Genomic DNA, 14,851 nt, shown 5'->3' on the forward strand with positions numbered 1-14,851 from the left:
GCTGAATCAATGGGAAAGACTTTCACTCTTTCACTGCAACCCCACTTGTTGGACGCCTTCACTAACAGAACAAACACATTTAAGACACACAAGGAGATATTGCACCCTATTCAGAATCTAACTTAAGATACAAGACAATCAATCCATTCCAATGAAAGTAACACATGCCGGACAAACAGCATCAACGATGGCAGTCCATAACTTGTCCTAGAGGAACCTTAAGATTAATGTGGATATTTGGTAAATATAAAGTAACTGGAGTAGGAAACAGCAATGTACATTGTAACATATGTTCTGGCATTCACTAGCTGTAGCTACAATGACAGACCATGGGAATGAGTTGAATTCAACCACAATTACATGACAAGTATGGCTCCTGCTCTGTCCAAGACCACAAAAAACTTCAATGAATGAAGCCCAATCCATTAAGCAAACCAGTCTCCCATCATTGACTCTGTCTACACTTGCCACTTGCCTCAGAAAAGCAGCCAGCATAATCAAGGACACCACGCACACTGGACAAACTCTCTTCCACTTCTTCCGTCAGGAAAAAGATACAGAAGTCTGAGGGCATGTACCAAGCAACTCAAGAACCAACTCTTCCCTGCTACCATCAAATTTTTGAATGGACCTGTCTTGTATTAAGTTGATCTTTCTCTACAACCTAATATGACTGTAGCAAAACATTCTGCACTCTCTCCTTTCCTTTTCAATGTATGGTATGCTTTGTCTGTATAGTGCGCAAGAAACAATATTTTTCACTGTATCCCAATACATTTGGCAATAATAAATCAATCAAATCAAAGTTGCAATCAGTTTAAATTCAAACTTGGGGTTTCTGGTGAATCTTTTGTCTGTTTATTTTGAACACTTTACTTAATGGCTCTGCAGTTTTCAAGGCACTTTTCTTCAGTGAAAAAGTAATTACATTTGCATTATCCATATCAATAATGGATCAACACAAAAATGATTTTTGCTTTTGTGTTCAAATATCAACTATTGACAGAGAGTTCAAAAGACGTCTGCAGATTTATGATTACAAGTTCAAACTTTGGGGAGAGAAAATATTTCAGTTTCTTACAAGGGGATCAATAAACCAAAAAAAACTTATGTGATCCATATATTTTCAACAATTCCTGATTATGTTTCTGTCAGGTTTTTCTGTATGTTGTGGAGATGATGGATTTAACTTTCAAGAATCAAAAGACTGATTTGTTACTATTGCACTAGTTTACAGGACCTGTAGGAGAATCCTTAAAATAGCTGCTATATTTTCAAGTTCAACAAAGAATGATCTTCAGAAATTGAAGAAATAGATAATACTTTTAGATGCAGAATTACTTTAAACAATGATTAAAAATATTCATAGAACATGTCTGATTTTCCACCCTCTTGTGCAAAGCTATGAATAGAAAAGTGATATTTAAGATGAGGGGAGGGGATACTCCCTTAACATTCAAAGTTGCCACTTTTTTCCCAGTGCTACAACCTAAATGGTGGCTTTGACATCTATTATCACCAAAAGTCACATTAGGAGTTAAACTATAGAAAGTACCTGACCGGCGAACCACAGTTTTAAACTGTGATTCTGGGTCAGCTAAATAATGAACTAAAAAATAGTTTGGTGTGAGTAGAATGTTCACAACATTGCACATAATAAAGTCTGTTTCTGTTTTCTGTATATGTCATAGACAGTGTTTCCCTGGAACATTTCCTGACAAAATTCAGTCTAATAATATGTATTGTGCTATATTTCACTCTGGCGAAGGAATGCCTTCTTTCTCTTCAAATGGAGGTGTATTTCCTGATAGCACATTTAAATTTTTGCCTAATACTGGAAATGAATGCCTCACTTCAGTAACTCTATTGCAGTCACCACATTCCCAGTGAACTATTGGTTTGTGATGCTTGGAAGTATAACAAAGAATTTATTCACTTCCACTGAGCACTTTTACAGGATTAAGTCAGCTCTGATGGTGGGTCAGCCAGACTCAAAACGTTGATTCTATTCTCTCTCCACAGATACTGTCAGACTTGCTGAGATTTTCCAGCATTTTCTGCTTTTGTTACAGGATTAATGTCTTGGATCAATAGGCATGAACCGCTCTTCCGCTATCTGGACTTTTGTCTAGGATAAAGTGAGCTGGAGAATAGAAGGTTTTTTATTGGAAAAAAAGCAATGTAATTGCTGGAATGTTTAACTCTTACATTTCCTATCAAGAAATCATACATTGCTATAGTGCTTTGTCAACTAGCTTCGTGACTTGGCATGTTAGCTTAGCTAAAAATCAAATATGTCCACAAAGTCCTTTTTTGCAAAGGACAAACTTTACTGGTTGTTGATAAACATGATGCAAGGGTGTAATTTTCAGAAGATGATACTGAATCAAAAAGTTTTCATGAATGGCCTTGACATTAAAACATTGAACTTTGAAGATTGCATTTATTAGTTTACAAGCCCTCTTCACTCACCTGTCTTCCCTCCCAAAATGAACACTGCAATTTTCAACAATAAATGCTAATTTCTTTTTTTTTAGATGTCTATTTTCAGGAGCTTTCTGATGTGAGGCAAGGAGACATAAAAAGTAATCTTTTTTTTCCAGTCTTAAACTGGCAGAAGTTGCATAAAGGTAAGCTATGAAAGAACTTGCTCCTGCAAAAAAAGTACTTTAATAAATTAAGCTACTGCGGTCATTCTATTTGGTATAGACAACACATTGGTATCAACAGCTGTCTCTGGTTTTACAGGACATGTTATATACTGAGAAACTCTGTCACTGAGGACTACAGACACAGTGGTAGCTAACTTGGGGGTTGTCAATTGGGAGTTGATTTCAGCCGGTAGTACAGTGCCATTGGAGTTAGAATCTGTTAATAGCGGTTTTTCTGTATTGTACGAGAAGCCCTGATGTCTAGACCTGCTGTGTTGATGTTGATTTTTATTGCCATCGTGGGGACGTCCCTTTCGGCTCCTGTTCCTCCCATCATCTGATTTCCCAGGAAAACTACTTTCATTGAGCCTGTGACCTTGCATCCGAGAGTAAAATCCTCGTTTTTGACCAGATGGGGTGCTACGCTGATAATTCTACAGGAAAGGATAACAAAGGCCAACATTATCATGCTTGATTTAAAATAAACAGGTGTAGTTCTAATTCATATGATAAAGGTAAGGCATTTAGTTCATAAAACATGGTAAAGTGCAAAATATAAAATGAGTAAATCTAATAACCAATAGATCCAATAGCTCTTCCAGTTTCATGAAACCATCCAACAGACAGTCTGAGCTAATGGTGGAACTGAGCATTCGTGTTTGAACTTGTTGTGTTAACCTGTCTGCATATTAAAATGAAAGCCATCACATGACATTGTAGCATTTTCTGAAGCTTAATAAGCAGCAGTTCCAAAGTTCCCTACTTCCATTAAACATCAAGCCTTCTATCTCTTTGCCTGTAGATAGGTTCTGTTCATGAAAATTTTGGTTGACTGGGGAAAGGGGGATGTAAACTTACCAAAAATATTCTAGCTCCTGAACGAGTGTAATAATGGGAGACATTTGCGTCACTTTTTTGGATGACTTAAAAATTGAATCTTACCTGACTTACTATCAGCAGGGGAAGTGGGCCGGGCATAAATCACTGGAAAGCTACCTGATAGCAGCAGAGGATGCAATTGCGCATGTGCAAAGTTCTGTGCTCTGAAAGCATAGAAACTTATCACTGTCTCCCCCCAAGCTAATGGTAAAATCACCTCCCAGGATTCAATATGGTCTTTGTTAATTTCAGGGGCAATAGCTACCATTTTCCTATTCTTTCTAATGAACACAACGATCAGAGTTGATGATTACAGAATTTAGTACTGAGGTTCATATCTCAGTGCTACAATGTGACTAGCTGTTAAGTTACAGTTCTATTTTCAATTAAAATTTGAAATTAGATTAAATAAAAATAATTAGATGGTGCAAAGAATAGCTAGGTATTCTGGAAAGATGTAAAGGAAATGTTTCACCTGAACCTAACTTGTGCTCTGGATGATGTAACTTTTTTGAGTGGTGGTCCTCAATATTCAAGCTGGAATACATTTTGACTTTCAACACTAATGTCAATAAATTTAGATGTGTAGCAGCATCCACACCTGAAAAAGGCAAGATAACCAGCACTCTCTAACATTGGGTCCCAAAACTGGTCGTCCCCAGGATTGCACCATTCAGGAGCAGTGATCGATGTCTACAACATGTATCCCAAATTTCTAGATCCCATTGTCAGATGGAAAGCAAAACTCCATGTTCTGTGATTCAACAAGACACTTTTCCCCCCATTTCAGGACCAGTAGGATATTGTCATAACTTCCAAATATTAACCTGCCAGTAATTGAGATGGCTAAGTTCATACTATGTACCGGATTGTGTTGAAAAGTTATAGCTCTGGGAACTATACTGGGACTGCTCAAGTCATTTCACAATGTACCCTTACATTGGGCGATACAGTGGTACAGTGATTAGCACTACTGCCTCCAGTGCCATAGACCTGGGTTCAATTCTGGTCTTTGGTGACTGTCTGGGTGGAGTTTGCACATTCTCCCCGTGTCTGCGTGGAGATGCTTTGGTTTCCTCACACTCCAAACATGTGCAGGTTAGGTGGATTGAGGGGGTAAATACATAGGGTTATGGGGATAGGGCATAGGTGGGATGCTCTATTGGGAGAGCCAGTACAGACTCAATAGACCAAATGGCCTCCTTCTGCATTGTAAAGATTCTATGAAAGCTTTCATCTCATTGTAACAGGCTGGATTCCAACTCAGGCCCTAAATATTATTCCTACATTAACTGTACTAAATTGTTTGCAAGTGCTGCGCATTAACTGAGCATTCATTTGAACCCCTATAAATAGACAGACAAAAACTATGCTTGTTTGGTTCAGAAATCTATGCTAATAATGTGTAGCTCTGTAAGTAAATATGAAAGTTGCTCCAATCCATCCTTCATCAATAGGCTTTCTGGAATAGGACAGTAAAAGGCAACATGCCAGCTCACCATGTCACCCATCACCTCTTGCAGGCACTATATTGACATTTTCACATTTGGTAGAAAACAGTGACAACAGCAATGTGCCATTCTTACCTGTCTCTCTGCAGGTCCCTTCTGAATGTTAAAACTGTCCCTCGGATTCATTATTTTTGGACTAACTGATGATAATGCACTAAGTGAGGACGGCAGTGAAGGAACATGACTGGAACTGCCTTGAGGATTCAGATGTTTTGGAGTCAGTGAGGAGATGCACTGTGATCTTGTAGAGTAGTTATTCTTTGGATGTGAAACTGTATAAAAAGTAAAATTTAAAACAAGGATGTTAAGATGCAAGTTTAGATATCTCCTAAATCACATCTAATTATTACCACCTAGTTTTCAACTTAAAGTTTATTTATTAATGTCACAAGTAGGCTTACATTAACACTGCAATGAAGTTACTATGAAAATCCCCTAGTTGCCTGGGCACTTACTTGGGTACACTGAGGGAGAATTTAGCATGGCCAATGCACCTAACCAGCATGCCTTTTGGACTGTAGGAGGAAACCCACGCAGACATGGGGAGAACGTGCAGACTGCACAAAGTGACCCAAACCGGTAATCGAACCTAGGTCCCTGATGCTGTGAGGCAGCAGTGCTAACCTGACGGTAGTAACTGAAGGTGCTATATAAGAACAGGCTGCTATTACCTTAAGATCTGAAATGACACTCCATTGTAGTCTGCTATTACACAAAAAAAAGTACCGCAGAAATACATAACAGTTGCCATACAGAAAACACCCCACTTGACCAGACCAGCCCATATCAGCGTTTACACTTTTCTTGAACAATGGAACCTCATCACATTTATCCACCCTTTTTCCACACTTGTTTCATTCTCTGTTTCTCCCTACCTAATTTAACCTTGAATGTTGGTCTAGCTTCTGCCTCAACCTCTAGCTCTAATAGCTTCATAACTTCCCAGATCCATCTATAACAGTTCATCTTGCTTCCTGTTCCAAACTTCTTAAACAAAGGGCTGGATTTTCATCATTGTGGCAGGAAGCTCGAGTCCAGAAATTTTCCGATTTGGCAGACCCACCTTCTAAACAGTGACCTTTACCGTCCCTAATATTTTCATTCCAGAGAGCATGGGCACGTTTAAGTCAGGTTCATGGGGCAGCATGGTGGCATAGTAGTTAGCACTGCTGCCTCACAATGGCAGGGACCCGGGTTCAATTCCAGCCTCGGGTAACTGTGTGTGGAATTTGCATATTGTCTGTGTGTGTTTCCTCTAGGTGCTCTGGTTTCCTCCCACAGTCCAAAGATGTGCAGTTAAGTGGATTGGCCATGATAAACTGTCTCTTAGTGTCAGGGGGATTAGCAGGCTAAATACATGGAATTAAAGGGATAGGGCCTGCGTGGTCTTGTTGTCGGTGCAGACTCCATGGGACATATGGCCTCCTTCTGCACGGTAGAGAATCTATGATTCCAACGCTTGCAGAGTTGGTTTAGGGATGGGTGAATGTTAAGATGGACTGGTTAAAAGGCCAGAATTGACTTCCTCTCAGTTACTTTATGGACTACTAGGTCCTCTAACCCTCATTCTTCATACCCCACCCACACCACTAACCACCTCCATCATCCATGCCCACTTACCCAGAATGCCAGGACAAGTCAGCCAAATAATAACAAAGCATGTCTTGAAATGCACTTAAACTACCCAGTCGAAAATTTGCTTTGAAAACAATGCTAATCTATCTAACACCCCTATAAAAATGTCAATCAAAATCATTGGGCGGAATTTTACAGCCTCGCTCAACCCGAAATTGTAAAATTGCACCTGAGGTCAACGGACCTTCCCCACTCTACACCTCGCCCGCTCCGATTCCCGTGGAGGATGGGCCGGTAAAATTCTGGCCATTATAGTTTCAATAACAGAAGCTTTACCTCCATTCCCATCTGTTAATCTTGTCTAATTAACCACAGAGACATTGGGAGAAAGAGTTCAAAGAAAGAGTAACTTATTATAACTTGACAAAGATGTCAATCTATCAAATCATTCCATTCCCACCTGCTAAGTGAGTCCTGGAGCCAAGTATTCATAATTAGGCCATCATGACCTGCACCAATGGTATAGACCTTTTGAACAGAATCCAGTGTATAGCTTGCGAATCCTCTGAGGTGCCATGAGCAAAATTTCTTCAAGGAGATGGCCTGACTCCAGCAAAATTGTAGATTGCAATGCAGTCAAGTTGGGAGTGCAGCCTGCACCAGCGAAAATTGTTGGAAGGGGAATGGCGCCAGGAATACTGGAATTGGGTTCTGCCTGCCACTTTTAAAAGGGTTCTGAAGCCCCATTCTGTGAAATCTAGCCCATAATGCTGTATCTATGATGCTGTGTTACATCCTTCGACTAGTGCAATCTCTGTACTATCCTTAAACACTGCAAGCATATCACCTGGTAATCTGCATTGTTTTAAAAATAAACTGATTATTTCCCAAATCTTTCTTGAGATTTGTGTTTTCTCATACAATGCAACATCCAGGTGAATCTTTAGCAGCTGTTAGCCTCAATATCTTTCCTATAGTGCAGACACTACTACGGTCAGTTGAGGTCTTGTTAATTTTTCATATACCTCTTAGCTTTACAGTTTATGGTTCTTGTATAAAGATCTATGATAGAATTTTCAGGATAATGGGGGTTCAGAACAATCCTCACCAACTCCAGAAGCCCCTGTGCCATATTACATCCTAATGAGCATTGATTAGCATAAGGTGGGGCTTCCAGCTCTTATTCAGGACCTTGGGGAGCTACCAGCCAATCAGACTGGCCAACAGCTCTTCAGTTCCTCCAGGCCAGAAAAGGCACTGATGGGGGCTGCCTGGCACTAAATCCTGGGAGCTGTAGGATAGCTAAGTAGCAAGGGTTTCAGAGTGGAGAGGGTAGGGAATACCTACGCGTTCAGGAGGAAGATGATCAGGATCTTGGGGGATAGGCCAGGTAGGGGGGGGATGGAGGTCTGGAGGTTATCGGTCCATATGCAAGGGCAACCCCCCACCCTCCAGTCAGAAGGAGGCTTCTGATGGGACCCATCCCACTTCCCACCTGAGATCCAGCTATGTTTGTTCATGCATCCCTCCCCACATCCCCGAGCTGTCAGCCCCATTGAGACTGAGCAGAGAAAGGCCCTAAGTGGCCATAAAGAGGCCACTTAAGGGATCTAATTGGGGGAAGGGCAGGCTTCCCCTCACCTTATTTAAAATTGCTACCAGGTCTGGGTAGTTAGGAACCTGTACAATTTCACACATTCCCCTATACCTCTCCCCTCATCACATCTGAGAACTCACCGGGGGGAGCATAAAATTCTGGCCCCAGAGTTCCATTATGTTTATTCTAACAGCATTATCAATCTAAGATACTCTCAATAATGTCTGTAAACCTATATCCGTCAAATCCTCCCATTCTTTCATTCCATAGCAGGTAACTCACCTCCTAACTCCATTCTAGTCCAATTGGCTCACTTAGTGGAAATGTGTTATTTCCCACAATTCTGCAATAATATTGAATCAAATCACCTCCGTTGACCCGAGATTGTGTCCTTACCTTCTCCAAACAACTGGATTTGGGCTTGCAGACTGTCGATGTTACCAGTGAATCGTGCTGACCTCCCTAGGTCTTCATCATATTTGCGTTCACTTACAAATTGCTGTTAGAAACAGATAAATCTGCAGTTTAAGTCAAAAAATTGTTATTTGCAACACACAAAGTCAAAATTCAAAACATCTGTGCCTTTTAAAACCAACTTGACCACCCCTTTTGCTCCCCTACAGCACTGTCCTGCAATCCAGAAGCGGCCAGTCATCTTTACCTGGCCTGCCCTATAAATGTAACCTCAGTTCCACACCAACGTAGTTAACTCTTAAAAGTGCTTGGAAGTTGCCTCATAAGCCAATCAGTTTTACCAAAGTCAGAGCAACAAGGAATGGGCTATAAATTCCATCCTTGCCAGCGATGCTCTCAACCCAAGAGAAAAGATGCAAGTGCATTTGTTATAGAGTTGTCTAGTAGCCAGACACAGTACAGTGCTGTATAGCTGAAGGTACATTGCATTGCTATATAGCTGCATTACACTTTATTTATTGTGTTTCACTATAAATTTCCTTCTCTATATAATGTTCAGTATAGCTTTTTGCCACTATATTGTAGTGCATAGCTTTTCATGTGATGTGATGGGCTACAGGCAAGACCAGCATTTATTGCCCATCACTAATTGCCTTTGAGAAGGTGGTGGGGACCTACTTTGGTGAACTGCTGCAGTCTATTGCAGCAATACACACACACTACTGTGAGGAAGGCAGTTTCAAGATTATAATTCAGCAACAAATGAAGGAATCTGTTGGAGATGGGCATTGCAGGCACTTGTGTGGCATGAAGGATACTTGCCACTTAACAGCTCAAGTCTGAATATTGCCCAGGTCTTGCTGCATGCAGATATAGACTTCTTCAGCATCCAAAGAGTTGTGAATGGAACCAAACACTGTCATCAGTGAATATCCTCACTTTCGGCCCTTTAAATGAGAAAATGTCACTAATCAAGCAACTGAAGATGACTGGGCCTAGGACATTGCTCTGCAGAATTCTTCTTTCTTCCTTCATGATTCCAGGTATGATTCCAGACAGTGGAGATGTTTATCCATGATTCCCATTGGCTGCAATTTTACTCGGGTGTCTTGGTGAAATAATCAATCAAATACTGCTTTGATTTCGAACGTGAGACCTACCTCTGGAATTCAGTTCCTTTGTTCATGTTTGGAATAAGGCTGTAACGAGGTACAGGTGGAATCCAAACTCAACAAGCAGGGTATTGGTGAGTAGTTGCCACACAACAACAGGACAGTGACACTGTGCATTTTTTTGCTGATGAGTGAGAGCAGCCTGATGGGATGGTAACTGGCAGAATTGATTTGTCCTGTGGACAGGCAAACCTGGGTCATTTTCCACCTGAGGTAGATGCCACTGTTAAAGCTGTACTCAAACAATTTGGCTAAAAGTGTGGCTGGTTCTGTAGTACATGTCTTCAACGTGCAGCCCGGATGTTGCCAGAGCCAATGGCGTTTACTGTATCTAGTGCACACAATCATTTCTTGATGCCATGTAGAATGAATCCAACAGGTTGAAATCTGACAGCAGCATGGTGGCACTGCTGCCTCACAGCGCCTGAGACCCTGGTTCAATTCCCAGCTTGGATCCCTGTCTGTGCGGAGTCTGCACGTTCCCCCAGTTACTGTGTGTGTTTCCTCCGGATGCTCCGGTTTCCTCCCACAGCCTGAAAGACGTGCTGGTTAGGTGCATTAGCTATGCTAAATTCTCCCCCAGTGTACCTGAACAGGCGCTGGAGTATGGCGACTAGGGAATTTTCACTGTAGCTTCATTGCAGTGTTAATATAAGCTTACTTGTGACACTAGTAATACATCTTAAAAATCTGTAGTGCTGGGGATATCAGGAAGAGATGGAGATGGATGATGCATTCTGCACTTCTGACTGAATGTGGTTGCAAACAGTGTCTTTTGCACTGATGTACTGGGTTTCCACATTAATGAAGATGGAGTTATTTTCAGAGCTGCCTCCTCCCACAAGCTGCTTAGTTGTCCACACCAGCCATTGGATGTGGTAGGTCTGCAGAGCATTGATCTGATCCATTCGCTATGGCTTCACTCAACTCTGTTCATAACTGCTTCCACTTATTAGTTTGCAAGTAGTCCTGTATTGTAGCTTCACCAGCTTGGCACCTCGTTCTTCGGTATATCTGGTTCTGTTGGTGGGGTTGGGGAGGGGAGTGGAAGAGTGCCAAGGCCATTGAGGGGGGAAACTTGCAGGTATGGGAGTGGGCGGGGATGCGGAGTTGTAGGGGGTGGGCACAGGTTGGCCAACCTGTGGCAGTATCAGGGAGCAGTGCCAGGAACGGTTTCTTTGGGAACCACTTGTGGGGGTGGGGTGGGGAGAGGGAAGAGGGGTGGGTGGAAGAACGCCAACACCATTGAGGGGGGGAACCTGCAGGTATGGGAGTGGGCAGGGATGTGGTGGGGGACGGGGCAGTAAAGGGGGGGAAACGCTGGTGATACTGCCATGGTGGGTGGGCACGGATGGAATTGGGGGAAAGAGAGCCTCCAATAATTTGGTGGAGGGGAAGGAGGGGGGAATACTCCCATGATTGTGCAGAGTGGGGGAGCCCCCGATGATTGTACGTGGTGTTACCTTCATGGGTGGGGTGGGGGTGGTTGGTGGGGGGGGACGCTGAGTTGACCTTCAGTTCTGTTTGGGGTGCTCTTTAAAGATGGAGACCTGATCTCTGTGCAGCCGGATTGCTGGTTCTATCAGGCCCCACCACGCCAGACTGATGGTAAAACCCCCCACCCACTCACTCTGTTTCAGAGAGGCTGAAGATCTGGATTAAAGACTCGGCCGTGCAGCTGGAGAGCCAGGTTTCAGTCAGAGCCTGACACTGTAAGAAGTATGGGAAATTCCACTTTATGTTTCCAAATCAGCCTGCTGTTTGACTCACCTGGGGAACAGCTCTGCCAATTTTGGCACAAATCCCTAGTTATCACTGAGGAAACCTTTGCAGGATTGATTGGACTAAGTACATGTGTCTAAATGTCTGGTGTCTTGGCCGATGTCAGGTGCACCATCTGGTTTTCTTTTTATTTATTTTTAGTCTTCCAAAGAAGAGTTATATTGGACTCAAAATATTAACTCTTTCTCTCTTCACTGCAAGAACTACTGAGGGTTTCCAGCGCTTCCTGTTTTTATTTCATACTTCCAGCATTCACAGTAGTTTGCTTTTATCCATCTTCGACCTTTTTGCAAATTGAGACACTTGCTCGGACATTTCAGAGGGCAATTGAAAGTCAACAGCCTGATTGTATGTCTGGAGTCATACAGAGGTTACACTGGAGAGGCACAGAAAACCTCCTTCCCTGAAGGATGTTCTTGAACCAGGTGGGCTATTATGTTAAACAGAAAACCCTTCCAGATCTATTAATTGAATTAAAATTCCCCAGGGTATGTGATAGGATTTGAACTCATGTCTCCAGATCATTAGTCCAGACTTCTGGATTACCAGCCCAGTAACATAACCATTATGCTACCATATCACACCATTTTCCACCCTATTCACCATGTAAGTCCTTGCCACAATAAAGTATTACGCCTCTCATTACGACAGTACTGAATTCTTCAGCTATTACACCAGCTGTTAGAAGAGGGCAGATTGTAGCACAGTGGTAACGTTGCGAGACTAGTCATCCAGCAGTCAAGGTTAATTCTGTTGGGGCAGGTTCAAATCCTGTCGGGGCAGCTTATTTAATTAATAAAAGTCTGGAATTGAAAATCTCAATAATTGTGACTAAAAAAACCATCATTGATTATTGTAAAAACCTATCTGGGTCACTAATGTCCTTTTGAGGAAGGAAATCTGCCACCCTTACCTGGTCTGGCCTACGTGTGACTCCAGACCCACAGCAATGTGATTGGCTCTTAACTGCAAGCCAACAAACTTTGCCAACGATGTCCACTTCCCACAAAGGATTGAATAAAAGTCCCTGTAAATCAGGGTGACTGACGTCCACGTAAACTGATCTTGTTTGACAGTAATCATTTAAATTATGCAGGAAACTACCTTTTGTCGATGTATGATATCTGGATGTTTGGATTTCTGCAAATGAGCAAAGGCCAATGCTTCTTATAGCTTTGGCAAGAAAGCTCATTTAGCAGTAAATAGGTCGGCCCAAATGAATGGTTATGACCATGTACCAGGAAAAACATTTTCAAATGATGCTGTAGAGATGGAGTTTCCAACGTCCAGGAAATAATTCATGCAGGGATGCTATAGAGGAATGCAGCATGATTTGATGGAAACCGTTGCTGAGAACATGTTTCCCATGATTTGAGTACAGGAGTAGAGATGTTTTACTGCAATTGTATAGGATGTTGGTGAGGCCGCACCTGGAGTATTGTGTGCAGTTTTGGTGTCCTTATCTGAGGAAGGATGTTCTTGTTACAGAGGGAGTACAGCGAAGGTTTACCAGGCTGATTCCTGGGATGACAAGTATGTCACGTGAGGAGAGACTAAATCAGGTTAGGATTATGTTCACTGAAGTTTAGATGAGTGCGAGGGGATCTCATTGAAACTTATCATTTCTAATAGGAATTGACAGGGTATATTAAGAAAGAATGTTCCTGATGCTGGGGGAGTCCAGAACTGAGGATAAGGGAAAAACCTTTTAGGACTAAGGTGAGGAGAAATTTCTTCACCCAGAGAGTGGTAAATGTATGGAATTCACTGCCACAGAATGTAGTTGAGACCAAAATGTTGGAGGTGATTCTACCATCCCACTGTGTTAATTTTTAAGTACAGAGGGCTAGGGGAATCTTGCAGTGGATGATGCATGGGATTCGTGCATGCGTTTCCGCCACGATATCGTCTCCCTAGTGCCAGATTTTGGCATCTGCTGGAAGTATGGAAGGAGGCGGGGTAAATACTCAAATCCGTATTTTAATGAGATTTAAATGCTAATAGTGGGCCCAGGACTGAGTGTCTGGGCTAGCTAGCATCTCCCCACCCTCTCCCCTCCACCAGAGTCTTCCACTCCAGTAGCTCCCCACTTTCGGGGAATGTGTGGTCCGACCCACGATTTGAGTACAGGGGGGAGTTGGAACTAGCGTGGAAATGGTTGGGGGGGGGCCAGCGGTCAGGCTGATGAAAGCTGGCATTGTGGGGATCGCAGGGCTGGCAGCAATTGGGAGGCCATTAGTACGGGGCCACTGTGCATTTGCTGATCTCGGCACTGACAGATCAACATGCGCAGTGACCTGCTCAGTATGCTGGTTTCAGCCTCACCAGTGAGAATAGGCCTTGCCCCCTGAAATTTACTGATATTCCAGGGGGCAACTCCTGCTGAAAAAGCCAATGTGAATTACTCCAATTTTCCAGCAAATTCAACTCTTAGAATTTTTAGGGAGAATTCTGCCCTTTGTGCGATTTCAAGAGGGGATTAGATATAGTTTTGGGGGCTGAAGACATCAAGGGATATGGGGGGAAGGCTGGTTCAGGATAATGAATTTGATGAACGGCCATAATCAAAATGAATGGGGGAGCAGGCTCAAAGGGCTGAATGGCCTACTCCTGCTTCTATTTTCTATGATTCTATGTTTCTATGTATAAAACTCCAATTGAAACACATGGGTGAGTCTTATAACCACTATAGGTTCCTCACTTTCATATTTCAACAGCCTGATGTTCATTTTGTGTAGAAGCTTTGGGCGCCCATTTAAAAGCATTAAACATCATGGAGCCCTCCTGAATTTTATCGGTCAGACACCCATTTTCAGGCAAGAAACAGAAGACCAACAGTTAAACATTGCTCCCACCATTTTCTTTCACCTTCATCAGTACAAACAATGTAATTTAAATAGGTCAGTTTCCTGCATTCGTTATACAATCTGCACCCCAAAACCTAATGGAATGGTGTGCAATTTTCAGAACTGTGAACTTCAAATGTTTTAAACATGTTTGTTTTCATCAACCCAAACTGAGTAATATAAGAAAATTCATTTGTTCTCCCTCACTTAGCCAATCTTGCCCAGCCTGTTGTCTGTACTCATCAGGCCTCCCAAATAGAATGGTTCTTATCATAGAGTCCCTCCAGTGCAGAAAGAGACCATTCGGCCCATCAAGTCTGTACTGACCACAATCCCACCCGAGCCCTATTCCCGTAACCCCGCATATTACCCTGCTGGTCGTCCTAATACTATGGAGCAATTTAGTTTGGAGAATCAATCTCAC

At 42.4% G+C, this 14,851-nt stretch overlaps 1 protein-coding gene across 1 annotated transcript in view; it reads right to left on the reverse strand.

Annotated features, from left to right (window-relative positions):
• Window positions 1-2,659: 2,659 nt before the first annotated feature.
• LOC145349871 (spermatogenesis-associated serine-rich protein 2-like) overlaps window positions 2,660-14,851 on the reverse strand; it is a 118,337-nt gene continuing 106,145 nt past the window's right edge. Inside the window, exons 10-12 of the mRNA XM_080198485.1 lie at window positions 8,610-8,712; window positions 5,117-5,313; window positions 2,660-3,085 (exon numbers count right to left, since the gene is read on the reverse strand). Of these exons, the coding sequence (XP_080054611.1) occupies window positions 2,678-3,085; window positions 5,117-5,313; window positions 8,610-8,712 (708 nt within the window). The 3' untranslated portion in view covers window positions 2,660-2,677. The remainder of the gene's footprint in view (window positions 3,086-5,116; window positions 5,314-8,609; window positions 8,713-14,851) is intronic.

Source organism: Carcharhinus amblyrhynchos, chromosome 11, assembly GCF_965287045.1.
Source record: "Carcharhinus amblyrhynchos chromosome 11, sCarAmb.v2.hapA, whole genome shotgun sequence".
Lineage (NCBI taxonomy): Eukaryota > Metazoa > Chordata > Chondrichthyes > Carcharhiniformes > Carcharhinidae > Carcharhinus > Carcharhinus amblyrhynchos.